Genomic DNA, 24,561 nt, shown 5'->3' on the forward strand with positions numbered 1-24,561 from the left:
GGAACCAGTCAATCGTGTTTGGTTGGAACCGTGGGGAATGCCAGTAAGGTCATCATGAAACGGCATTAACTATCGTCTCCGTAGGCGGTATGATCTTGCTATGTGACGGCGGATTTACCGGCACAGAATAAGGTACGAAGTACTAGTAGTTATGAAAGGCCGAAGGGGACGAGCCTCGAAGTCTGGGTTGGGTTGGGTTGGTATCAAGCGTAAGAACTTTAGGGTCACCAGGGCCATTGGAGCGGAGTTTATATAATATTGATCACGTGTAGATTATGCCGCTTCAGTATATAATTTGTGGAGAATATATTTCACATCAATCAACCCAAGTATTTCAATCAAAACCTCCCATTCCCATACCCATAGTAGGCAACCCCTAGGACCCTTACAACTTGACGGTACTTGACTGTTCCATATGGGCTTGCTCTGGTATCGGTGTCACCAGCTCCCCTTTCGTTACGGCTTTTTCAATATTCTCCAACACGAGCAACTCCATGTTTCTCTGCAGAACTTCGTCAGCGGCTATTAGTTATTGATCGCAATAATCTATCTTACCTGGGTTTCTACCGTCGCTGTTCCAATATGCGGTAATAGTACAACATTCGGGTTGTTCAAGAGACCCTCGTGAACTTTTGGCTCTTCCTCATAAACATCGAGCCCAGCGCTGAAGACCTTACCAGAATCAAGAGCTGCTACAAGCGCTCCTTCATCAATCAGCTTCCCTCTAGCCGTGTTAATAAGTACTACTCCTTGCTTCATATTATCAAACTCCTTCGGGCCAATAATCCCTACAGTCTCCTTCCTCAAACTACAATTCAGACTCAAGATGTCACTCGTCCGAATCAATTCTTCGAAACCTACATACTTCGCACCCTTCTCCAACTCTTCGGGTAGGCGACTGCGATTGTAGTACTGAATCGTCATCCCGAATGCACGACCGCGAGCTGCCACTTCTCTGCCTATCCCTCCCATACCCAATATTCCCAAGATTTTGTTCTGCGGATCGTGGCCGAGCTGCGGGGTTGGACCTCGCCATTTAGACTCTCGAATAGACGAATATGGAACGTGGATTCTGCGCAGTGCTCCCAGCATGAGGAACATAGCTATATCGGCCGTAGCTGAGTTGACAGCTACGGGAGTACTGGATATGTGAATGTCTGAAAGGGAATGTTAGTCTCGTTCCAGGCAGCAACCTAAGCCAAGGAATCAGATATTTGACCTCGGGATGAACAAGATTCTACGTCAATGTTGTCGTATCCTGCGCCATTGTGGCAGATGTATTTCAAGGATTCCGGAAGCTTTCCCACGAGTTGAGCATCAAAAGGACCTGTGATCTATCTCATTGTAAGTAGAGTTGACATGAGACTGTCAAGTGACCTTACCGATGTTGATTCATTGCTCCTATACAACGCAACGACCCCATTGTACGTTCCTTTCTCGCATTCGGATAAGAATTCTGCTCTAGTAGATCCAGAGTATGTCTTCCTAGAGTCAGCATGATTTTTTCTTGAAATTCAAAAGACTAACCTTTAGTTCTGCAAAAGTTGCAGAGTCTTCCCATTCCTTCTCCACGTGTGTAAGTTTTCCAATTAATAATACTGCTGGCTTCGACATAGCTTTTAACACTTGGTTTGAATACTTGTGGCTGTAAAGCAAAGACTCAAGTCATATGCAAAATCAAAGATGAATGGTATTAAAAAAGCGCAAAGTTCAAAGTGTAGAAGAAATACGGACATATGAAGAAACCCCACCAACACCATTCGCGGGGTCGCTCAGAGAAGCTCCATCAATCATGAATGTTGCATTTAAAGAATGACGCTGGGCAGTCTAAGTCGTCGGGGACTGTCGGTTGTCGCATTCTATAAATTGCTTCTTTGACATATCATTCGTTGAATCTTTTGTTCAATCCCCGAGTCGGCTTTTGACGGGAATACCCCGCATCCCGCATTTACATATCGCGAGTATTTACACATACCAGACCAGACTATCAGTACTCCAAGTCACTTCCTTGTTAAGACCATTGATAGATTTATAGATATATCTATTCTATCTGCGCGTTTGTGAGAATTTCGCGAATATAACCTCTGCGCCTTACTCTACTCTACCGCTTCTATTTCCCAATCTCCTCACTCCGTTTGGAACTAGCAATCACAGCCTTGCTAAAAGCATATCTAACTCTATCCTCTTCTAAAGATAACAACCCCTCAATTGTGGTTCCACGCGGACTAGAATATTTCTCCCTCAACACAGCAGGATGTTCACCACTCTCCAGCAAAGCAGCAACGGAAAACATAGACTGCGTCAGCATCTTCTTCGCATCCGCCCGCTTCAAACCTTGCTTCACTGCCCCATCTAGAATCCCGTCAAAAGCAACCGTGAACAATGCACCTGATACTCCAGCCATGACGCCTCCAACATCAAACAGCTCTGGGGCAACAGGCGCGGTCTTGCCAACTTGTTGAAAGATCCAATCTGAGATCTCCTCAAATTCATCTGGCATGGAAGTCGTCTCAATGACGGAGATGGACTGTCCCAAATTGGCGGCAATATTCAACATCACTCTCTTGATATAGAACTCGGCCTCGTCTTTCCGTCTCGGGCCAGCGTGGTAAATTGAAGCCGATAATTTCTCCGGGGGCGATCCCACAAGTACACTAATGACCAACTTCCCCTCCAGAGCTTCACGTACGCCGTCGGCTTGGAGGACGGTGTCCGCCATATAAGGTTTGCACGCCAGCATCACAATGTCAGCCTTGCGCATCGCGGATACATTGTCTGCCTGCAAAACTTCCAACGATTCGCCGTACTTGGAAAACTTGTTTCGCAATCCTTGCGCGGAGCTTTGACTTTGAACAGTTGCAATGAAGTGTTCTATCCTTGGCTTCTCTCCAGCCAATTGTGATTTGGCTGTTGATTCAAGCACGCCTGATAAGATTGCACCGCCCATAGTTCCTAGAAACCGAGTTCAGTATCGTTTGACGACCTTATTATTGTACCTTCTTACCACAACCAATTATTGCCATAGTCTTGCCCGTCATTGTAGTCATTGTGCATGCGTTGAGTCACGCTTCAGGAATCAGAATCCGATCAGGACGGGCTTGTTGAAGTGGTGTTCTCGAAAGGGTAAGTTTTGACTTGGAAATATGAGACTTGTTATTCACAGACAGAAGGAATTCTTCTGTTGGGTGAAGGGTATGGAAGGAAAACAAGCACTGTGATGGAGAGTGGGATTGGAGACGTGGTGCTAGATCTTGATGCTGTAAATTTAGGCGAGCGGGCACTAACGGGGAGTAATACCAACTTGCACAAGGTGAATCGACATTGTCCCCGCTCTTGAAATAAAATATATCTTCACTTGAAAAGGCTTAAGTATTCTTGATATGAGTGAATCATTCTTGATCCAAAATTATGATTCCTTGATTCATATCCGGAAGTACTGTACCAGGTACATGAAACACCAGATAAGATCGGCCGTGCACGCCTGAACCAAGCCACCCACTCCTACTGTATCAATAAATCTCCGATAGGTGTTTCATGTATCCCAATGTAGCCAGACATTTATGCATAAGTCTGAATGCCTCGCAAGGATGCTACTCTATGGCTCCACGTAGGAACTTGGGCCTCCAGCAAAGCCAGCTGATATATGATCAAAGAAGTCAAAGGCCTCGTAGGTGTCCGGATTTTGCACATGTCACCATACGGCAAGGTTGAGTGGCTAGAATAACTTGGTTCATGGTTGCAGCATGCTTGAATCACTGGCGTGGCGGTCCATGCAGGAACACGTAGATCTCACTTCATCCTGTTTAGGCGCGTTCCGAAGATTAAGGATCTTGATATCCAGCAGCAGAACCCTGGAGATTCCCAATAGGGAGCAGAAGTCCAAAAGCTTGGCTCCGCCCGAATCCACATATAAGCGCTTTAAGATTGACCGTCATGCATTTATCCTTGCAGGAGCGTGTTTGCGGTTTGAGCTGTTTGTGAACTTCTTGCTAGTAAGAGGCTTTTCCCTCTACAACAATGCGAAACCAAACAATATGCCAGCAGTTGGCCAATAAAGGGCTTGTGATGAGATCTAACAAGCACCCCAGTACTTGTTGCCAATGTGATGAAGTCCCTGATCCTGGAAATCATACTGTATGCCATAGAAATTGGTTTTCCAGCTCTTTATACATAACAGTGAGAGATGCCCTTTTGCAGAGAAACACTCAGCTGAATTTAGTTCTAATAAACACACTCGTTTTCCTCTTCATAATGTTACACTCAAGAGCCGTTCGCATTCTTACGATCTTTTTCGCAACAGTTAATATCTCTTACGCCCTTCCACACCATAATACCAGATCACCATATCCCCCCCCAACAACTTCACTATTAAATCGGCGAGCAACTGCGATCGACTTTGTCGCCTATGCAGCAGCAGGTATTGATCAGATGCAGACATATTATTCGGCATCCACAGGTCTCTGGTCAAACGCATGGTGGAACAGCGCAAACGCTCTCACCTTGCTCGCAGACTTCCAAGAATACTTCCCTGATAAAGCCAAACCGACGACAAACACGGTCTTTCCGACGACACTGAAGCAGGCTCCCGCCAACCTGGGTTTCGCAAGCTTCATAAATGGGTTTTATGACGATGAGCTCTGGTGGGTTCTTGCCTGGATCAAAGTATACGATGTCACTGGCGATACGACATATCTCGATACGGCAGCAACACTGTTTGAAAACTCAAAGATTGCATGGGGTACAACTCCAGCAGCATGCAAAGGCGGTCTTTGGTATGAGCTCCTCTTCCCGTTTCCGACCTGTACCACATTACTAACAATAATTGCTAGGTGGGACAAAGCACATACCTCAGTGAACGCCGTAGCAAATGCACTTTACATTACTGCTGCGGCAAAGCTAGCCAATCGTAGACCCAGCACCCCATCTTCGGGGTATTACTACGATGAAGCTGTCAAGGCGACCACTTGGTTCATGAACTCGGGGATGATCAACTCCCAAAATCAAATCAATGACGGTCTCGACCTAGCTAATAATTGTGTAAACAACAATGGCCCAGTTTTTACCTACAACCAAGGAATAATACTCAGCGGCCTGGTGGAGCTAACATGGGCAAGTGGAGACGATAGCTACAACGAGCTAGCCAACACCCTCGCGACGGCCACAATCAGCATTATGACTGATGCAAATGGCATCTTACATGAGGCGTGCGAATCAACTGGTGGCTGCGATTCCAATCTCCAACAATTCAAAGGAATCTTTGGTCGAAACATACAGTTTCTGTACAACAGGGCGAATATTTTGCCAGCGAACACCAAGACATTGTATCAGAGCTTCTTGCAAACGAACGCCAATGCCATTTGGGCGAATGATCAAGGTTTCTGCTCCCAAAACGTCTAGCAAGTATTGTTACTAATTTGTTTGATAGTGGATAACCAGTTAGGGTTGGTTTGGAGCGGCCCTTCCTCCTCGATGGCGACGCTTCAGACGCAGAGCTCGGCTTTGGATGCCATCGTTGGAGCAGCCGCTGTCTCTTGAGTTTTAGACTATTCTAGTCATAATTTTTACTTGTCATGGCGTTTAAGGAGGACAGGCTGGCGTTGGGATGCAATAGAGAGATACCTGATAGATTGAGCTCTTATAACGAATTTATGATAGAGATTACAAAGAATCGTTGGTCCACCTGATTCACGTGGTTAATATCTATCAACTCGCGGGCGTAGATTAAGAGATCCGACGGTACAATGTCATACTTGAACAAGTCCCCAAGGAATGAGAATTGGATGGCGAATTGAAGCAAAGCCGAAGAACTGGCCATACCACCATCCAGGCAGTCGGTAGCGATGTGCCCGACCAAATATTTGGCAAAGCATCGGTTCCGGTCCGTGGATCGTAAAACGATGATAGGATTCCTGACCTTGGAGTCAGGAGGTTGAATGAATCAATGTGGAGCGTCCACTCAGGTTAGCGTGGATTGTCTATCGTAAATCAACTACATCGGTTCCATGCTCATCTGTTTTTAATCCTATACTCGTACTCTTCTTATCCCACGTCCATCGGGCGCATTTTGCCTCTGGGTCACTCTAGGGGCGCCACATCGAAGGTGCGGCTCAGCAGATGACCCAGGTAGCGCGTCAATCTCAGGGTTCGAATGTCTCAAGTTCCAGCCACTTGTTTACCTGAAGCATCGAAGCGTCATATCTCAGCACAAGAATACCATGTAGCCATATAGCATCAACGTCATTTGTGAAAATAATCACATCCCAATCCAAAACCAACTACAGCTATGGTAGGAACATGTGTAAAAACGCAGCGACTCGTTCCTCACAGCCTCGGCAAAAGCTGATCCCCTGTGTACAGTACCTAGGTAGTCCTCACAACCTATTGGCATTTTGATCAATCACTTTTCCACACATACAAATCGCAAGTACGATTTGCTAACCTCATTCAGCTTTTACTGCTGTCAAGCCGTCATTATTCGTCTGTCCGGCGTAACGGGAGGAGAGTTGCATAGATGTACAAGTGGAACATCAGCAAATCGCTGCCAGTGGTATATGCTCTTCATATAGAAGTTATGCAAGGTTATAAAACTCAGTGATCACCCAGTCATGTTTTGTATTTTTCCTTAGAATCCTCTATCAATTTTGGCAAAGTCCCCTTGTCAACACATAGCTCAGATTCAACGAGCACTCAAAATGTCTAGGAGTACCAGCATCAACCAGTGGAAGAATGAACTCAGTGATAGCGGTTCTGGGACTTGGGAGCAGCTCCACGCATCACAAGTCAAATCACCTGCAGGAATAACAATCTCCCCTGAACTATTTGAGAAGGTAGTACACGCCTTTTCACTTTCATCTTCGCGTCCTGTTCGACATCGTAATAACTAGAAGAAACATAGCTTTACCTGCCAAAGAAAGCGGCACCTAGTGATTTCAGAAAACGCTTTGCGAACCCAGCACCTTTGGGCTCGATGGGGTGAGAAGCACCCTACCTAGGTCATTTCATTTAGCTGACCACAATACCTCATATCCGTCATTTCTGGCATGACCTTTGCATTCATATTAATGGAGTGGGGTGGGGCAACCACTCTCGTCGGCGTTGCGTATCGTATCCCTTTTCTTGCGCTGCCCTTGCCTCACTCATTACTTCCAGATCATAACTGACAATTATCTTAGTGGAATCTTCTACTTCACGGGTCCAATCCTCCTCCTCCTAGCCACCATTTTCGAATGGATAATGGGGAACTTTTTCTCAATGATGGTCATGGGCATGTTCGCCGTGTTCTGGCTCTCTTTCGGTATTCTCGAAACCCCTTCTTGGGGAATCGCTGCTTCATACTCTAAGACGGGAAATGCTGCTGAGGGAGCAACCTCCGTAGGGTATAATGCTGCAGTTGCTCTTTACCTCATGGTGTGGGGCCTTTGGTTGTTTACAATGTGGATCTTTACGCTAAAGACAAACATTCTCTCGGCGGTCATGTTTTTGTTGTCTTTTTCTAGTTGTTTTGTTCTTGGAGCCTCTTATTGGAAAGTCAGCACCGGAGATCATTCAATGGCTATGAGATTACAAAAAGTAGGTGCTATCTGGTATATGTCATGATCCAAAGCTAATAACGTTTAGGCTGGAGCTGCCATTTTCTTTGTGGTTGCTTTGCTTGGGTATTATATGACGGTTGCCATGATAGCAGCAGAGATGCAGATACCGTTGAAATTTCCTGTTGGCGACCTTTCATATCTATGGCCAAAATCAGATATCGAGTCTGCAGAGGTGGACAAAGCAGAATAAGAGATGGAATTTAACAATTTGGTGTTTGTAACCTTTGGAAAAGTGGATTGAGGCCGACATTTACTTTGCTACATTTCTTTCGTGTACTTCGTATTCAACATACGGCTGTTTGACCTGATTACCAGAGCGCCTTTAGAATCATACAACTGCTGTAATGGGCAGGGCCCATCATAAATGCAACATTACATATGCCTGCAGACGCTCCAGATAGAAAGGATCACTTAGTTCCATAACCTGCAAGTATATCATCACCGGTGTTATTGGTTCTGTTATACGAAGTCGGCGAGCGAGATATAGCGCGCAAGGCAGTTAGCTATCCGAATGGTTTATACATCAAACCAAGATCTTGTGGTAGGAATAGCTATAAATAGCTGAAAGTCGGTTCTTATACTCCAGGAGAGTATCATTCGTTTTGAAGGCAATAGACATTGCAAGTCCAGAATAAGCTTGTCTTGAAGTAGAATATCAAACAAAGTTGTTTGAAAGGGAAGTTGATCCAGAAGTATATCAAAATTCCATAACTCCTCTTGGAATTATGCGCCTTCACAAAAGAGGACAAAGTCTAACGATCTTGAAAGGTGAAGATGTAGTCAGAAAAGATGCAGCCTCTGAAGTTACCCCACAATTACCCCACTTACTGTAGTACACATCACCAAACCCTTCGCTCTTTAACACAACCATCACCTCACTCACAATGTCACAAACACTCCGCCTTGCAGTTTCCCAATCCCATACTCTCGCAACGACCTCTGCCACCCTCTCCGCCCTCGAAGCAACTGTCAAACGCGCACGACAACAAGACGTCGATTTGATCCTATTCCCCGAAGCATACCTCGGCGGCTACCCTCGCACCGCAACATTCGGCGCCGCGGTTGGAGCGCGAAAGCCGGAAGGACGAGAACAATTCCTGCAATACTACAAAGATGCCGTTGATCTAGGTGATACTCCAGAAGGTGCGGGTCAATCATGGATAGAGAAAACGCTGGAAAAGCCCAAAACCGGAGTGAGGGGCGATGGGACGCGAGAAGAGCTTGAACGAATAGCGAGAGAAAGCGGCATGTTCGTTATAACGGGTTTGGTGGAAAGATGTGCGGGGACGCTATATTGTGCGGCGGTATATGTGTGTCCGATTGAGGGGGTCCTGGGGAAGAGGAGGAAGGTCATGCCGGTTCGTTTCCATCCTATTAACAGCGTCCTATATGTTGAGTCTAATACATCATGGTAAAAGACAGGATCCGAGCGTCTTATTTGGGGCCAGGGCTCTCCATCTACTCTTCGTGCAATAACTACGACGATTCGAGGCGTAAAACTCACTCTCGCGCCGCGATATGTTGGGAGAACTATATGCCCCTGCTCCGCCATTCGCTTTATAGTCAGAACGTCAATCTCTACCTTGCTCCTACGGCAGATGCGCGGGATACATGGTTGCCGCTTATGCAGACGGTGGCGTGTGAGGGACGGTGTGTGGTGTTGAGTGCAAATATGTGTATTACAAAATCGAACCTCCCCACATGGATAACAGGAGAGAGCACAGATGCTATGCCTCGTGTTAATGGACATGGCTCGAGTCCCGCTAGTTTAAGGAAGAAAAGTACGGTTGTTGATAATGGGAATGAGATCGTCTTACCAGATCCTAAGACATCTAACCAGCAAGCTCCGACGGTGGAAGCGAAACCAGATGCGTCTGAATTCGTATGTAGAGGTGGATCATGCATTATATCTCCTTCTGGAGAAGTTATAAGCGGCCCGCTTTGGGATGTCGAAGACGGTCTTCTAACTACGGATATAGATTTCGACGATTGTCTTCGGGGAAGGCTGGATCTTGATGTTGGGGGAAGTTATTCCAGGAGTGACTCTTTTAAATTGACGGTGGAGGGTTTGGATCTTAGCCCACCTCCTTGCTAAGTGGAAGGGAAAATAAATCATCTGCGACTGAGTTAATCTTGGACACAAGTTGAGGCCATCATTTAGAGACGACTCGTTAGATAATATGGCTTGCTTTATTAAGTGTAGCTCTAAACTGTATACCTGCGAAATCTAAAGCCATTACACCTGTACAATCATCCTCCAAGATGGCACCAAATCCTATAACCGTCCCGTTAAAACTTTTTAATCTTCCAAACTCCAATCACCCCCACACAATCCCACCTAATCGGATGATTATTGCATTAAAAAATGAGGTTTGGGTTATCTCCCTCCAGTAATGAATAGTCGGTCAGCAGCCCCATATCAAAGGGACTCAAACCATTCTCCAGCAACATATCATCACTCTCCCCCGTGCTCCCTGCACCACTATTATTTTGCGTCGCGAAGTTCCAGGTTGCATCCAGATCCAACCAACTGAATGTCCCACTCGGCTTCGGTTGAAATTGCACATTGTTCATTCCCATTGACCCGGGAAAGGGGCTAAATTGTTGATTCTGGTTTTGGTAATTTGAAAGGTCGGCTTGAATGGCGGGATTGATACGGCTGTCGATTGTAGATTGCTCGTGCTGTTCACGAGCAGAAGCTTCATTTTGCTGAGGCGGTTTGCGCCAGAGAAGTTGAAGAAGGCGGGCGTAGCGTGAACCCATGTGATTCGCGCCCATCGATGCCGTTTGCAAACGGTCGATGGTCAGATTAATCATGTGACGGACTCCGTTTCGCTCTTCCTCTGTCATCGTAGTCGTGGATCTTGCCTGGAATTATGAGCATGGATGATTAAAAATGTAAGAGTAAAGGTACCTTGTAAAGAAATACGGCGCTGTAGATGATATAAAGATAATAACTTGACGGCATGTATCGCAGCGTTTCGGGATCAACAAAATTGTTGAATGTTGAAAGCAGAGACTTTGCAGCATCTAGAGCTTCGTAGATGAAGCGTGCGTCCGGGGCTGATGCATTAATCAACGGCATTGGCCGGTTTGATGCATGCTGGCTGTCTCTTTGGAAAGTCAATGCCCGTGAGATTGTGGCCTGGTAAGCAAAAGCATTGACGTAGAGACGGAGGTAGTCATACGTGAGTAGTAAGGTCGCTTTCAGTCGTGGAGAACCTATGTGTGGTCAATAGATGTATTTTTAGAAGATCATCTAGGTACTCACAAACTAGCGTACCCCAAACATCATTCCATCCCCTAATACTAGTCCGGAAGTCATCCAGATATTTCGCATACCTCCCCTCTAGCATTTCCTTCCAAGCATGACCTTTTGATGAGTAGAGTATATCGTGAACGTTGGAAAATATCTGCGTCAATTCAAGGTTCGCTTGAAAGATCAAAGCCCAGTCATCAGTGTTTGATGACGTTTGATGAAGAGTTGGAAAATCGCTAGACTTGAGACCGGAGAGAGGGCCAGGACCTCGAGCCCAGAAACCTCTTCCTACACGAACTGACACCTGACGATCACAAATATAACAAGCAGACCATACTAGTCTCTTCCGATTGAACACTTCGGGTGCTTCGTGCGAATCACTCTTGAACGAAGTCCGGTCAATGCCTAAGAAATAACCTAATCGCAGCGCTGTTCCAATATACATCCATGCAACGCGGTCCTCCTCTCCACGTCCAATGGCAAGATTTGCTTGTGGACGATGTGACACCCATTGAGACAAGAGAAGCAGCGCCTCTACAGCTTCAATGTTTGCATCTGCACCAGATAAAATCATGGAAATTAGCTGTTGCATGTAGTCGTAGCAAACTTGATGGACTCGTTCATTGTCTTTCGAAGCAACCGTCAGGATGGCAGAAAAAAGATGTGGCTCATGCCGTGATAGCCACGGAAGTCTTGTGCGATCGAAAGTTTCTTTCGGGATGATGGGGAAGAAAGGGTGGAAAAACTCTTCATAGCTAGCATAACCAGTTAGTTTGGACTCTTTGCACGTGTAGCTCCAACTCACCTCGAAAACAAATGTAAAATCATCTCTGGGCTTATCATTCCATCTTGTAACGGCTTATAATAAAATTGGTCGTCCATCTTGGAATCCCCCAATTCGAGGTGATAAGAGGCTGGCCGTTGGCCTTGCTTCTGACCTTGACCTTGATTCTGATCGCTTGACGGTGAATCCCCGTCCGCTCGATCTGCAACTTGTGCTAGTATTTCAAGGGCATCTGAAGGGTTTTGCAAGTCTGCAGAAGCAATATTCTCACGAAGAGCTCCGGAATTCCCTAGCAGACTCACGCTAGAATTTGCCCGTGGGTGATAGTGACCGTCAGTAGGGCTCGTGAGCTGCTCAGACGTTAGTAGGCTAGCCCTGAGAATGCTATGGAGGGGCATAAACTCACATTTGTTTGCTCAGTATTTCTCGATATAGTTGTAGTGTCGGAGCCAGCAGTATTGGTTGGTGTAGTATGTTGCCATCCGAAACCTTGTCTTGGTTGATTGTGGTATTGATTTGGAAATGGTGGAGGTTGCAGTGGAGTGTGGTGAGTAGAATGAGGTGAGTAATCTAGGTCGGGGCCTGTTGAATTTGGGAAGCCAAGAGCTGAAGGGGTGTCTGACTTGGAAGCTCCTTGAAATCCGAGATTGGTGGGTGTACTGGGGGTTTTCGAGTTCGAGTCCTCTTCATCAAGTTTTGGTTTCTTCCTCACTCGACGTCCTCCACGGTGACTTTCTCCAAGCACGCAATCCTTTGCCTCTCTCTGGCAACGTCGACAAGGCTAAATAGAGATTAGCATATGTACATGCACTACTTGGTAACAAAGGAGAAGAGAGTTGGGGGGTATTTCCGGGTGTGTAGTCACGTGATCTTGATATCTCAACTGGAGATAAAAGCGTTGGCATGCATCGCACCAGAAGCCCAAGAAATGGACATAAACAATAGACTGGAGGATTAGATAGATGGCATTGATCTAGAAGGAAATGTCACTTCCTCAGAAGCATCCGGTTTCCAGAGTCACTTGACTTTATTGTCTCATCTCATAATGGGTGAAAAGAAGTTGGACAAAAGAGCTGGCTGCTTCTCTACTCACCGGCCTCCCTTGATTGACATCCAAATCACATTTGCTCTTCCTGTTTCTGCAATTCAGACATGCGCGGTACGCCCTCATGGTATCCAATGGAGGCGGGGGAGGCCTCGCGGGGCGCGTCGACGTTATCGGAGGCGCGTTCGGGTCCAGGTTCGGTACCATCACAGGCTGCATCATGGGCGGCATGCTCATATTCGGCGCGGTAGAGAAGGCTATGCCATTGACATTAATATTGCCGTTGCCGATGCTATTCCCACTGCCGGCAAAGGGCGCAAGGACATTGCAGTTCTGCGGGGCAGCCATTATGTATGTGGTGTGAGGTGAGGGGTCGTGATACGGCGGACGATTGCAGTAACGGGTTAGCGCTTAACCTGCCCTGCACCTACCCTCAATTGTCTCCACATGCGGCAAGAAATGAAGATATACAAGAGGGTACAGGAAGGAGTAGGAGGGAGGATTGTCGGGCCCTAATCCACATCGGCGACATAAGTAGTGGGAGAAATACGGAATGAAGCACAGTAAGTAGGTGCGTATGGAGTGGAGGTACCTCCGTACTGCTGCAATGCAAGGAATCTTAACCCCACAGTAGTACGAGTAGCTTACCTGCTTACTTGCTGGTGCTTGTAGCTCCCTTGTCAGCTCTCCACTTATTAAACATCATCATCTCCAAATTCTTAATTCTATTCTTATTCATCATCTTTTATCATAATCTAACCCTTTGAACTCTTCCTCATCAGCTGAAAGTATTGAGAATTAGCTCTAGATGAACTTGAATGTCGTCAAGACTCCAGATACAAATATCATGCATGCATGAATGTGCTGTCATGTACCACCTGAACAGCCGTTGTGCTCCCTCCTGCCTCACCGGTTTCTCCCCCTCCCCCGCATAATTGGTGAGGGTTTATCCTGTATTTCAAGAGAACTCCCTACATCCAACAGGTTCAGTCAAGCCATTATGGTTCCAAAAGATTTGTCGTCCTTGATCTCATCAAAAGAAATTCTCTATCGGATAGAGTCTATCCGATGCCTCTAATATTGGCTTGGTAAAAACAACATTCCAAGTAGTTTTCCTGCCATCTATTTATTTACACATTTCTATCCTTCCCACGTCGAAAAGAGGGAGTGTCAAACCCGACGGTTCGGCTTCTCACATACAGACAGAGTAGACTGCGATGGCGCTCCTCGAAGGCCGGCTCCTCTTCACAGCCGTAACCATTCTCACCTGTCTGGGATTTCTCCTTATCGGTTACGATAATGGCCTCATGGGCGGGTATGTCTTTGTTCCTGTTCACCTTAGCTGCCTCGTCAGGTCCTAACATTCCTCAGGCTCGTCAACTCCAATTCCTTCACCAACACTTTCAGCCACCCTTCCCCCACCATCACTGGCCTAATCGTCGCCATCTACGATGTGGGTTGTTTCCTTGGCTCTGTCTTGACTGCCTTGTTCGGCGAATCTATCGGACGCAAGAAATCCATCCTCATTGGAGTCATAATCATGATCATCGGGGCCGTGCTGCAAGCAAGCAGTTACGCTCGCACCCAGATGATTGTGGCCCGAGTAGTGAGCGGGATGGGAATGGGGTGGATTAACAGCACTGTGCCTGTGTTCCAAGCGGAATTTAGTCCCAAGGCTACAAGAGGATTATGTACGTCGCTGCCCGTTGGAATCTTGGGATTGGACTGATAGAAATCAGATGTATGCATGCAGTTATCTACGCTGAACTTGGGAATATTCCTAGCATACTGGATCGATTACGGCTTCACCCAATCCTATAGCTCGTCTTTCGCCTGGCGCATCCCATGCATTTTACAATGCATGTTCCTCTTCCCTATGCTCGCTCTACTACCCCTCGTTCCCGAGTCCCCGCGTTGGCTAGCTTCGCACGCTGAAGCCAGCTCCTCCCTCTCGGTCCTGCAACGTCTACATTCATACCACCGCACCGACGACGAAGTTACTTCCCTACATACGAATATTATCAAGACCGGTGAGTACGAGAGATCGCTTGGCACAGGAAGTTGGAGAGAGTTATTACATAACGATGAAATACAATCCCAGCGCCGCTTCCTCATCGCATGCGCAATCCAGTCATTCCAGCAGCTAGGCGGAATAAATGCCCTGATATATTATTCCAACACGCTCTTCAAGAATTCACTGAATTTTTCCGAGCATCTATCAGCGTTAATGTCAGGGTTTCTACAAACATGGTTCTTCGTCGCTTCATTCATTCCCTGGCTGCTCATCGACCGTGTAGGACGACGTCCGCTACTCCTTTCCTGCATATCTCTCATGGCAGCAACAATGGTCGTGCAAACGGGCTTGATATACAATGTCCAGAACAATACGTCTATTGCCAGAGGATGTGGAATCGGTGCAGCAGTCATGCTGTTTTTATTTGAAGGTTTCTTCACCATCGGCTTCCAAGCAACGGTGTGGGTCTACCCGTCTGAGATTCTTCCCTTGCGGTTGCGAGCCCGAGGAAGTGCTGTGTCAACGGCGTGTAATTGGATATTCAATTATATGATTGTGCAGATCACGCCAATTTCTCTTGATAGGATTGGATATCGTACATATATAATATTTGCTGTGTTGAACACGGCCTGGCTTCCGTTCATTTACTTTTTCTTCCCAGAAACGAAGGGATTGGAGTTAGAGGATGTGGATAGGCTTTTTATGAAGGGGGATGAGGCTAGGATGGGGCTGGAAGTGGGGATGTGTGGGAGTACGGTATCTGAGCATGCGAAGTTTGAGGATACTGGTCGATGACATGGAATAATATCTTTCTCATCTCTAGCCTTTAGTTCTTATACAGAAGATTGCCTACTTCACATATTCATACTTGGCATCAAACTAAAGTTCACGTCTGTCGCATAGCCAATACAAATCAATAATCCCCTAACCATAAACAACTTATTTTGTAATCGTTCGTACAGTTTGCGACCAAGCACCAAAAGCTTTCCCAAAGCTCTCAACACCCTCCGAAGGTTGTTCAAGAGTAGATCCCATCCGCAAACCTGCCAGATTGACCAATGGAATCAAACTTGGCCTCCCATGCGCACACTGAAACGGAAACATACACCCCGCAAGCTTCCTCACCAACAACTCGCACTGCTCCCTACTTAATTCATCATTGAACATGATTGCGCTCCTACAAGCGCGTGAGTTCAGCATGTCGATAATTCCTTGGGGACAATTGTGGATGCGGTGAAGCCAGTCTTGATCTGTCGGAGGATTGGCTGTATGTGCTTTCTCGGAGCAGTTCCAGGCTTCGGTGCGGATTAATTCTACCAAGACACGCGGGTCGAGTTTGCATCTTTCGATGATACCGGGTGGAAGATACCTTATCTGGAGTCGCTGAGCCCGGTCGGGCTGAGGAGCAGCAGGGAGATCATATAAGATTCCCCAATCTGCAAAATGCCTCCTGTGTGTATCGAGGAGCGCCACCTCTTTCGCAGAAATTTCGAATGCGAGAGGCTTGTCGAGATAAGTAGTGAGGATTCTGGATTCTATTGGGAGAGGAGGATTCCCTTCCATGGGCGGAGTACACAGCTCTTCCATCAGGGCCTCAATTCGGATTCGTTCATCAGCAGCATGTTGATCAACAATCACGAGCATTCCATTTTTTGCAGTCTCTCCCAGATGTGTTGAAGAATGGAGTTTCACCAGAATGAACTTCTTGTCAACTTGCGAGATAACCTCTGCATTCCTTAACGCATCTTTAGATATACGGTCAGTAATACCAGCAGAGGATTCCTTGAATGCTCGATCAATGTCAATTTGTGAGCAGTGATGTTGCCGGCCATGTAGAATGCTTTGGGTAGCTGTATTTACGCCTTCGGTGGCGACCTGCTGAATTGAGGGCTCGACTGGGTTGAAGACGGGATTCTCCCACGTCTTCAAGATATTCCTGATCCAAGGACTTGTGGAATCAGTGGGCGGAGTCGTGAATCGTTTGAGATTTTGCTGAGAGTATAGAGATCCTTGACGGATGCCATGTTTGCCTGATTGGTTATCTCGTTTTTCTTTGCTAGCTATTACTGTGAGGCCAGTTCGTTTATTGACAAGAGACTTGACTTTGGTGACAGGGTTGATCCATTCGACCAACTCATCACCTTCACTATCTTGTTCTGTAGTTTGAATTTTTGGCTGAGAGGGTGGCCGAGCTCTAGGTTGAGGCGTAGAAGTGACAAGGTCTTCAAATGGGCGACGAATGAGTCTCCCACTCTTGGATAGCAGTGGCTTGGAAATCCCTTCCATTGAATGGATATTTGGACCTTGTCTTCCTACGCTAGGTGAGGCGCTTGCTGGTCGGTGATGGGGCTCGGTTTTGTAATTCAATTTGGGAACGGCAGCTCCTCTCTTGACCTTGGACCATCCATCAAACGGAGAGTCAACTTGGGATGAAGAACGACGAAATGACGGAAGCTTAACATTTGTGCCAAGGGCATCCACAGCTGTTGGCTTCTTCCGTTTAATACTTGAATCTTTGACAGCCTCGAAATTCGGAGCTGATGTTGGTCGAGAGATTCTGAAAGCATCTGTGGCATCGTTCCCAGCGTCTTGTAGTGACTTCACCAAGGTCTGAGACAGGACGTCCTCTTGTTTCTTGCGTCGTGGTTTATGTCCTCGGCCGGCCTTTGGCCGGAAATAATGCTGAGTGAGAAATTCCAAAATCATAGCCCGCAATAGCTCCAAAATTGTACCAAGACTGCTACCTTTATCATCCAACACATCATCTACATCAACGTTTCTATGATTCTTCAAACTCAATGCTTGCTGGATGTTGATATAGAACATCGGCCACCGATCCACACCCTTCTTGCCACCTTTCAGCTCTTTGTTGGTGTACCCGTCAGATTTGTATCGACCATCATTCTCTCTTCTGATCCTCTCCGCATCTGCAAGATCTCCTGCCTCTTCCTCGTTCCCGAAAGCCGAATTTAGGAAAAGCCGATTTATCTCGTCATGAAGTATGCTCTGACCGTCCAATGGCATTAAAGGCTGTATGCCGAAGGAAAGGAACTGGACATGCTTGGTGGCAGATGGATCAAGAGAGATCGCGCCATTAATGGTCAATGAATCTATAGAAGCAGTAATGGTGACCCAAGACAGCTTATCCGCAGGTGTGATAAAAGAGGCTTGTGACAAAAGGGTACAGGTTTTTGGGATACTGACACCAGCTGAAGGGACGGGGTTAAGTGAGAAATCCGTTTGAGGCCGAAAGGTCATCCTCTGGGGTGATTCAGCTTCGCGTACTGTGACAGAAACAGTTCCTTGCCAGGACAGTAAAAGTGCGACAATGCTTCTCCTCAGCTCTTCCCAATCCTTGCTATTTCCACCCTGCTTCTCGGCAGCGATGGCCCTCTGCCTCACACGAACTGGCATGCCCCCAAACAGATCACGTACTGTCACACGTGTTCCATGATCAGGGTATTGGAGATATTGCTGGGCTGGAGCTGGGGTTTGGCGTCCCACAACTTCGGATTTGTGCATACTTGAGGTGTTGTGGGAACGATGCAAATGGTGGTGAGACGTGATGGATAACAGAGCCAGAGATGATAAAGAGGCCAAGAATATACCACGACCACCGTGCACTTGGTTCTCACTGTTTATCTTTGAGGAATCTGTTTTCTGTTAGTCTCCTATTGCACGACGACACTAAAGCCACTTACGATACAACTTCCCAAGGCCACCACCCTCACGAAACTCACTAGGCAGGATCCCCAAGCCATCATCTTCAACAACACAACTTCCTCGGGCATAGTTGACACTGATATCAATCTTGGTAGAGCTAGCATCCAGGGAGTTCTTCACTAGCTCGCGCAACACTCCGTTGAGGCTGGTAATGGCGATGGAAGATTTTATTTGTGCAATAACATCTGGAGGTAACGGCTGTATCGACATGTTGGTGATTGATCATCCGGCAGAGAGGAGCTCTTCACGGGAGAGCATGTATCATAAGCTCTGTAGTGGCACCTTCCCTGAGGAGTAGAGCACACCAAGAAGCCATGGCAGAGGTGCTGTACAAATGCCAATATATTAAACAGCGGAGAGCTAAGTGAGATCAGTATTAGTTGTTTAGGGGAGGTGTATCTACCAAGTTCAAATGTACAAAGTAGAAGAGAGATCTGTTGAACTTGTTGTTCTGCAGGTTGAAGACAGTCAGTGTATATCCACGTGATATGGATCTGCTGACTAATATCAGCCTCGTCACTTTTCCGGGATGCCGCGTCGACTCAGGAACAGCGGAACAGCTCGACAGCACAGCAGTACCAGCCCATAGACACTCACACTCACCACCCATTTGTTTGACCCGACGGAAGAGGGTCTGTTATACTTTTTGTTCAAAACACGAAAACATCCTCCCCTCAACTCTCCAACCTTCATATTCGTCTCCCACACAATCCCCTTCCAAAAAACTCCAACCTTCAACCTCCAACACCCTCATATTCAACCGCCGTACCGGACCACTATGGCAACAACAGAGCCACCACAACAGCCATCTCAATCACCCCATGGTACGAATCTGGTCACCCTGCTCCTGCGATTCTTCCTGATGCCGTTTGCCAGCACTAGATTTGGAGTCAAATCTGTGCCGGCGCATTCAGTGGAGAATCTGCTGAAGCCTCACCTTCACCCTCATCCTCACCGCCCCCAACTAACTGACTTGGCAGACCGAACAGCAGATCGACCGGGTCGCCGCCGACCATTCTCGGCATGGATGAAGAAACTGGCCAACTTCAAAGGCAATCATACTGCAGATGGTGCTCAGCCAGCGGGCACGAAGCGCAACACGTACCAGATGAAGTCGAATGCGAAGAAGCAATCCCCATCGAAGCAAAACAACCCATACCCCCAGTCAGGCCACTTGAATGGGCAGTCTGCGCTGCCGAATGGTCGCAACTCTTTCTCAACCGGCCCTACAGGAAACAACATGAGCAATTCGTCCTTGAACCGCAGCAGACATTCGGTCAGGTCTTCACAGGACGGTGTCCCTCCTCCGACGATCGGTAACAAGTCAACGGCCCCTACTTTGTCTACGGAACCAGACGTGGCACATTCTGACGTGGCGGCTTCGCACGCTCCATCGTCTGGCCAGGCTACGAATACTACAGTGGGTTGTGGAGTTAGTTCCGGTCGAGGTCCAGATAGCACATTCTCGTCCCCAGCACCTTCGGTACGATCGCTTACAACCACCCTCACAACCATTCATTCAGCTGCGGCTCCTACTGCTCCCCCGTCGAATAACGCAACGAACGCGACTAATGGACAAGCAATTCAATTTTCCCACCAATATCCTACTTCGCCCCCTCCAACGGCGCTTCCAGCGCACCTGGCACCTGTAGCAAGTGGAGGGCATCCAGCAACGTACAGTATGGCCACTGCAAACAGTCTGTTGACGGATAATGCTTCGATTCTCACCCTAGCATCATCCTCGAAGAGAAGGAGACGACGTTCTATGGATACAGATGCTTCAGTACGTGCGCTTGCTCCCTCATCCTTGTTCGGAGGTAGTAGAGAGAGTCTTCCACTCAGTGTGTTGAGTTCGAATATCGAACAAACTAATGCCACGTCGGTGGCACATCAACCATGGACAAATGTCGGCTTGAATGAGAGAGCCAGTATCTATTCTGCAACCGGTGTTGCACCAGCTCTACCCAGTGAACGGAACAGCTACTACGCAGGAAAACAATCAATTGCGGCGGATGGAGGAAGTATCAAGAGTGGACTTCTTGGCCATGGCAGAAATGATAGTATAAGTGGGAGTATTGGTGGAGCAGTGCCACCGGGCAGTCCACTGGCAGGTCCGCCAGATGTCATGGGGCCTAATTCGGGTCGACTAAGCCGCAAGAATTCTGGATGGGAGAATGGCGAAGCCGAGAAAGGTGATGAACCTGAACCCGAACCCGAAGACTTAGGAAAGGGGGGCGACAAAGCATAATTTTGGAGGCAGCAGGTAGAATTTACATAATGTTCTCAGGTCAACTCTGGAACCACAGGGCCAACAAACGCCGGGGATAACGGAGATTGCAGTGGTATTCGTGGGATATTGAGGCGCTGGGCTATGGTTGGGACGGTCAATGATACCCGAGAATTTAATAATGCAATGCATTTGTTCAGAAGCCATCGGGCTGACTATCGGGCTGATTAATGTGTAAAGCTGCTTGGTGTTTGGAGTACCTCGGTCAATTTTCATGGCAACAGGAGGTCGGATTTCCAACCTAGAGATGGTTCTTGATAATGCATAAGGACGACATTATTTAGACTCGGAAATGTCTCTACTCTTAAGTATCTTTCTTAGCACACTGGTGACAGACAAATGCATAGGACATGGGCGCTGCATCATCCATACGACCTCCATTCAACTAATATTTACTGCGATTGATCCTTGTCGCATCGCAATCCCCAGAATACTCGCTTCTGCAAGGTACAGTAATGAAATGCCTAGCGTGTCTGTATAGGCTAATGATCATAGGGTGATTTTCATGCTCCCTTTTCGATTACAAGAAGCTCTCGTATTTTTGCATTCTACGCATAGCCGACTGAATAGCATCATATTCTTCAAGGTGAAGGCGCTTTATCTACCCCATTGACATTCTGAAATCAAGGTTTAAAAGCGGCGCCAACAATAAGCATCGATTGGTCACCTCTAGGGCTGACATTTCGAGCCGTCCTCCAGGAAGAAGCTTGGGGAGGATGTAAGCTTATGGCATTTCTGTTTGCCGGCAGTTGTCAATTAAGTTTTTGGGTACTGATCTACATGCCACATGCCATGTCAGGAAGTTAAGTTGATGGTTGAGTAATTATAAGCTGTATATCCTGTCGCTTCTTAAGGACAGAAATGCCCTCAGGATTTTGACGCTTTTTGTTCATTTGTAATCATGGTTTTGTTCAAACACACTCTTTCAGCCATTTGTCTTTCTCTAGCTCTGGTGGTAGCTGATCCTCAGTGCATCACTCACAATGAGACCTTCGTTCCAGACGCGGTGCTACGAGTGAGCACCTCAAACATCTCCCAACCATGTTATCCGTCCAAGTCAACAGTTCTTGTCAATGGGACTTCTCCTGGTCCGGAGTTGAGGATCAAGGAGGGGATCACGTATTGGATTCGGGTTTATAATGATATGACCGACAAGAACTTGACCATGGTGAGTTCCAACTACTAGCTTGTAGATGAAAAGTTTTAAGTGACATTCCCATAGCATTGGCATGGTCTAACTCAAGCCATGGCCCCTTTTTCCGATGGAACACCTCAAGTGAGTCAATGGCCGATTCCACCTTTGCATTTTTTTGATTATGAGATAAATGTTCCGATTGGAATGGCAGGAACATATTTCTACCACAGCCATGAGGGATTCCAAGCGGTTTCTGCTACTGGGCCTCTGATTGTCGAAGAGGACAGAGTACCATGCCCATACCAGTACGACGAAGACAAGATTATCTTTCTGCAAGACGTCTTTACCAAAGATGAATCAACGATTGAAGCAGGGTTGGTTGCTTCCCCGTTGTCATGGAGTGGTGAAACAGGCATGATTTTGGTGAACGGAAAAGGTGGAGGAAGTGCAAATGGAACTGTGTGCAATGCAAGTCTTTCAATCATTGATGTCCAGCGGGGAAAGACATACCGGTTGCGATTCATTGGGGCCACGGCACTCACATTTGCATCTCTCGCCTTGGAGGGCCATGATTTAGAGATCATCGAAGCCGATGGGTACGTGTGCCCGAGCTCTTAAACAGCCCATCTAACGTGAGCAGTCATTCCACCCAACCTCACAACACCTCATTCCTTCAGCTCGGCACCGGCCAACGCTTCAGCGCTTTACTACATACCAAACCCAACCCCGAGAAAAGCACATACTACCTACAGCTCGAGTCCCGTGAACGCCCAACCCTCACGCGCGGTTTCGCAGTCCTCAATTATGGGCCTAAACCCTCCACTCCTTTCACACCCCCATCCCAACCACCACTCACTCTCCCCAACACCACGCTCGGCTTCCTCGATTACCAACTGCATCCATTTCTTCCACCCAAAGACGGTTCATTTCCAACAGCGCAAGACGTGACCCGCCGCGTCACAATAACAGTGCACCAGCGCGTCTCGGGACAAACGGTATGGATAGAAAACCACTATGACTGGACCACTGCCTTCCCTGCTGAACCGTATCTCGTATCGTTGTACAAAAATGATAGCATTGAGTTCCCATCCATGGAGCGTGCCCTTGCCAACAACGGGATCGACCCTATCTCTCGTGCCTTCCCCGCTCAAATCGGCGAAGTCCTCGAGATTGTCATCCAGAACACAGGTGCAGATGCTGGAGGACTAGACATTCATCCTTTCCACGCACACGGCGCGCATTATTGGGACCTCGGATCGGGGAACGGAACATACGATGCGACGACCAACGAAGCTAAAATCGCAGCATCCGGGCCGCCGATTCAGAGGGATACAACGATGTTGTATCGTTATGCCAAGAGTACCGCTAATGGAACGGATATGGGATGGCGTGCTTGGAGACTCAAGATTACGGAGCCGGGGGTGTGGATGGTGCATTGTCATATTTTGCAGCATATGCTTATGGGGATGCAGACGATTTGGGTCATGGGGAATGAGACTGAGGTGCTGGGGAAGGTGAAGCGGCCGGATGTGCAGGGGTATTTGGAGTATGGAGGTAGTGTGTATGGCAATGAGAACCGGTGGCCGAGCGTGGTGCATTTCACGGATAATGAGGAGGGTGATGGTTGGAGTGATTATCAGTAAATTTTCAACGGGAAGTTATTGGGACAGCTTCAGCTTTTATTCTCTCCAGTTAGAGTTGCCGCATCGAGATGATTCTGCTTCTCGCCCTAGCATATTTGCGCCATCTCTCTATATTGATCCTTAAGCCTTTTCAAAACGCTCATCGCATCAGAGGAGTTCTTTCTTATTATCGTGTCATACCTGCTTAATTCAACAGCGGTCTCTGCAAACGTACACTATACAAATTGGGCGTGCATTCATCCGCTAGCAACGTTCATCTTCGAAGTCGATTGAACATTTGTCCATGCCCTTTTCATATCAGTCCTTCAAGATACGCCGATACATGCCCTCCCAGACCTCAGTCCGAAAGTAGATATCCGAATGGCTAGCACCCTCTACACTAACAACTTCAACATCCTTCCCGCTCTTCATTTTCCCAATGACTCTCTGCACACTAGCTGGGCCAAAGAAGATATCTGCCTCGCACGTGAACCAGGTAAGTCTTACTTCAGGACCCAGCTGCAGATCTATATACAGCGCGTTCAAGACCTCGCTGGTGATACCAGGAATTCTGCAGTATCCGAGCCTGTAATCGAGACTTTTGCGCTCTGTGGAGATGGCGAGCTGTGCGGGAGAAGGCTTATATGCGGCTATTAGATCTCTCAGCTGAGGCGTATCTACAAACAGGTCCCGGTCGGCGCGGTCTGCTTTCTTGCTTCCCACGGCCCGCAGGAATAAGCGCTCAATGGGCGTGTCGGATAATGAAGAATCTAGCTTAGTGATAGTGTTGAAGAGGAATTCAGGCATGGTGCACATTTGCGACATTGTTTTTGAGGAGGTGAAGGGGGCGGGGATGTGCGTGCAGATGGGGAATATGTTTTTGACTATAGCTGGTCCGTCTGCGATGCATCGCTGGGCCAGATCTAGCATTTGGTAGGCACCTGCTGAGTGCGCTGCTACGCTGAAGGTGCGGATGTCTAGGGAATCTAGGAGTTCGATGGTAATGGAGGTGAGTTCGGAAAGAAGGGCAAGTCCGGTGCGGGAGATGGTGGTGTTTGGAGGTTTGGAGTCGCTGTTTTTTGACAGCTGTGTCCATCGAT

General features: G+C 47.4%; 10 protein-coding genes across 10 annotated transcripts; 6 read left to right on the forward strand and 4 right to left on the reverse strand.

The window, feature by feature from the left end:
• Positions 1-385: 385 nt before the first annotated feature.
• Positions 386-1,614, reverse strand: LHYA1_G004461 (putative 2-hydroxyacid dehydrogenase; the record flags this gene model as incomplete). The annotated part of the gene is made up of 5 exons (XM_031149420.1): positions 386-502; positions 556-1,157; positions 1,232-1,334; positions 1,383-1,481; positions 1,528-1,614. 5 exons carry the CDS (start codon positions 1,612-1,614, stop codon positions 386-388), a joined length of 1,008 nt encoding a protein of 335 aa, XP_031007165.1.
• Positions 1,615-2,110: 496 nt separating this feature from the next.
• On the reverse strand, positions 2,111-3,047 carry P5CR_1 (Pyrroline-5-carboxylate reductase; the record flags this gene model as incomplete). Its single annotated transcript, XM_031149421.1, has 2 exons — positions 2,111-2,952; positions 3,005-3,047. 2 exons carry the CDS (start codon positions 3,045-3,047, stop codon positions 2,111-2,113), a joined length of 885 nt encoding a protein of 294 aa, XP_031007141.1.
• Positions 3,048-4,251: 1,204 nt separating this feature from the next.
• DFG5_0 (Mannan endo-1,6-alpha-mannosidase) lies at positions 4,252-5,535 on the forward strand (the record flags this gene model as incomplete). Its single annotated transcript, XM_031149422.1, has 3 exons — positions 4,252-4,772; positions 4,830-5,374; positions 5,426-5,535. 3 exons carry the CDS (start codon positions 4,252-4,254, stop codon positions 5,533-5,535), a joined length of 1,176 nt encoding a protein of 391 aa, XP_031007142.1.
• A 1,157-nt stretch (positions 5,536-6,692) lies between these two features.
• LHYA1_G004464 (uncharacterized protein) lies at positions 6,693-6,976 on the forward strand (the record flags this gene model as incomplete). The annotated part of the gene is made up of 2 exons (XM_031149423.1): positions 6,693-6,827; positions 6,896-6,976. The coding sequence occupies 2 exons, from the start codon at positions 6,693-6,695 to the stop codon at positions 6,974-6,976; spliced, it is 216 nt and encodes a 71-aa protein (XP_031007139.1).
• Positions 6,977-7,040: 64 nt separating this feature from the next.
• On the forward strand, positions 7,041-7,782 carry alcS_0 (Protein alcS; the record flags this gene model as incomplete). Its single annotated transcript, XM_031149424.1, has 3 exons — positions 7,041-7,099; positions 7,173-7,569; positions 7,618-7,782. 3 exons carry the CDS (start codon positions 7,041-7,043, stop codon positions 7,780-7,782), a joined length of 621 nt encoding a protein of 206 aa, XP_031007140.1.
• A 2,168-nt stretch (positions 7,783-9,950) lies between these two features.
• Positions 9,951-13,028, reverse strand: ARO80_1 (Transcriptional activator; the record flags this gene model as incomplete). The annotated part of the gene is made up of 6 exons (XM_031149425.1): positions 9,951-10,460; positions 10,507-10,814; positions 10,864-11,606; positions 11,657-11,985; positions 12,042-12,416; positions 12,729-13,028. 6 exons carry the CDS (start codon positions 13,026-13,028, stop codon positions 9,951-9,953), a joined length of 2,565 nt encoding a protein of 854 aa, XP_031007138.1.
• Positions 13,029-13,897: 869 nt separating this feature from the next.
• On the forward strand, positions 13,898-15,489 carry STL1_2 (Sugar transporter STL1; the record flags this gene model as incomplete). The annotated part of the gene is made up of 3 exons (XM_031149426.1): positions 13,898-13,995; positions 14,052-14,371; positions 14,420-15,489. 3 exons carry the CDS (start codon positions 13,898-13,900, stop codon positions 15,487-15,489), a joined length of 1,488 nt encoding a protein of 495 aa, XP_031007164.1.
• A 144-nt stretch (positions 15,490-15,633) lies between these two features.
• Positions 15,634-18,627, reverse strand: MLH3 (DNA mismatch repair protein; the record flags this gene model as incomplete). Its single annotated transcript, XM_031149427.1, has 2 exons — positions 15,634-18,347; positions 18,396-18,627. The coding sequence occupies 2 exons, from the start codon at positions 18,625-18,627 to the stop codon at positions 15,634-15,636; spliced, it is 2,946 nt and encodes a 981-aa protein (XP_031007136.1).
• Positions 18,628-19,195: 568 nt separating this feature from the next.
• Positions 19,196-20,665, forward strand: LHYA1_G004469 (uncharacterized protein; the record flags this gene model as incomplete). Its single annotated transcript, XM_031149428.1, has 2 exons — positions 19,196-19,241; positions 19,398-20,665. The coding sequence occupies 2 exons, from the start codon at positions 19,196-19,198 to the stop codon at positions 20,663-20,665; spliced, it is 1,314 nt and encodes a 437-aa protein (XP_031007137.1).
• Positions 20,666-21,605: 940 nt separating this feature from the next.
• On the forward strand, positions 21,606-23,482 carry aurL2_1 (Multicopper oxidase; the record flags this gene model as incomplete). The annotated part of the gene is made up of 3 exons (XM_031149429.1): positions 21,606-21,872; positions 21,927-22,435; positions 22,480-23,482. 3 exons carry the CDS (start codon positions 21,606-21,608, stop codon positions 23,480-23,482), a joined length of 1,779 nt encoding a protein of 592 aa, XP_031007161.1.
• Positions 23,483-24,561: the final 1,079 nt, after the last annotated feature.

The sequence above is a fragment of the Lachnellula hyalina genome, assembly GCF_007821495.1.
Source record: "Lachnellula hyalina strain CBS 185.66 chromosome Unknown contig00032, whole genome shotgun sequence".
Classification (NCBI taxonomy): Eukaryota; Fungi; Ascomycota; class Leotiomycetes; order Helotiales; family Lachnaceae; genus Lachnellula; species Lachnellula hyalina.